This window comes from Vigna radiata, chromosome 11, assembly GCF_000741045.1.
Source record: "Vigna radiata var. radiata cultivar VC1973A chromosome 11, Vradiata_ver6, whole genome shotgun sequence".
In the NCBI taxonomy this organism is placed as follows: Eukaryota; Viridiplantae; Streptophyta; class Magnoliopsida; order Fabales; family Fabaceae; genus Vigna; species Vigna radiata.
The window spans coordinates 15,575,035-15,576,713 of NC_028361.1; the positions used below are offsets into that span (position 1 = coordinate 15,575,035).

General features: G+C 28.1%; 1 protein-coding gene across 1 annotated transcript; it reads left to right on the top strand.

The window, feature by feature from the left end:
- The first annotated feature begins 421 nt into the window (after positions 1-421).
- Positions 422-1,354, top strand: LOC106777377 (thioredoxin H2). The gene is made up of 3 exons (XM_014664959.2): positions 422-615; positions 716-838; positions 1,079-1,354. The coding sequence occupies exons 1-3, from the start codon at positions 487-489 to the stop codon at positions 1,208-1,210; spliced, it is 384 nt and encodes a 127-aa protein (XP_014520445.1). The 5' UTR covers positions 422-486; the 3' UTR covers positions 1,211-1,354.
- The last annotated feature ends 325 nt before the right edge of the window (positions 1,355-1,679 follow it).

The following is a 1,679-nucleotide window of genomic DNA, read 5'->3' on the forward strand; positions in this document are numbered from 1 at the left end:
GTTTAAAAAACAATTAAATAAAAAAAATTGTTAAATTTAAACAAACTATCAATTAAAAGATAATATAATTATTTTAATTTTAAAAAATTATTTAAAGGGTCAAATTGAAAAATAAATGTCGACACAAAAAGAGAAATCTTTATATATATATATATATATATATATACACACACATACACACACATGGTTAACGAAGAAGTTTTACTTTTAACTCCTTAACAGTTAACTTTAACCATGGTAAGAAATCAGCTGGAACAACTAGGCATCCATTAATAGCTCTTCAATTGAAAGAATGTGATTCTGTACTTTGTGTGTGGTATGACTCATTTACTTAGAAAACGATAATTAATAATATTTTCCCACCACTATACTTTGTTTCTCTATATAAGATGTTAATGAGCTAAGTTCTAACAAATAACACACACATTCTTACACAAATCTCAAACCTATTTTGGTTTTTCATTCGACAAAGCTGAATTTAGCATCATGGGAGGCAACTTTTCGACTTTTGAGTTTGTGGAAAAATCATCAGACTCATCATCGTTGATCCTCACCTTCCATTCCACTGCTAAATGGAACGCACACTTTCATGCCTCCAAAGAAACTAACAAGCTCGTAAGTTTCATATAAAGTCAGCTACAACTTCCTTAATTATCAAAATTATGGCTTAATTACATCAGAGAATTCATTAATGCTGTTTTTTAATTTGTTAAAGTTGGTAATCGACTTCACTGCTACGTGGTGTGGACCTTGCAAAACCATGGACCCAGTAATAAAAGAATTTGCTGCAAAATACACAGACGTGGAGTTCATTAAGATTGATGTGGATGAGTTGATGGTATGATGCAAATTATTTCTTTCATAACATATATATATATACCTTCATCCGAACGTAATTTTACTGACAGAATTTAATTTTCGTTGACAATATAATTAACAATCTGTTTTACAGCAAGATCTATGACACATAATAATATAAAAATAAGTGCTATATGTAAATATATATGAACCATTTTGTTTAACAGAAACATATTTATGATACACTGATAGAAATATATGTATATATACATGGAAACAGGAGGTCGCACAGGCTTTCCAGGTGCAAACAATGCCAACATTTATACTGATAAAGAAAGGGAAAGTAGTGGAAAAGGTTGTGGGAGCCAAAAAAGAGGAGTTGCAGAAGCTGATTCAGAAACGCAGGAATTGATGAGTGCATGCATGCATCTATCTCGTACTGTAGTAATAAAGTACTTTGGGATCACTTTGGATTATATATATATATATATATATATATATATATATATAAGAGATAGATAAAGTGTTGCTGTCTGCCATGAGCATGACAATGAAGTGTGTAAATCTAGCTGTAGCATATGTCGTGTATGCATGTTTATTTTAATTATAGTAAGTTGTATCTTTTAATATATGTTTAAATGGTTTTTTATGTTTAAATTCTGTTTTGGTACGATAAACTCCTCCAAATATACCTTAGAAAATTTAAAAAAAAAATATTTTTCTAAAATTAAAATTAGTTATATGCATTAATTTGTAAAAAATGTTATATTAAACTTTTCAAAAATTAAATTATTTTTTTCATAAGATAATATTAATTTATGTGAAATTCTCTCAAAAAAATATTTTTAAACATAAATGGTTTCAATTATCTCAATTGAGTC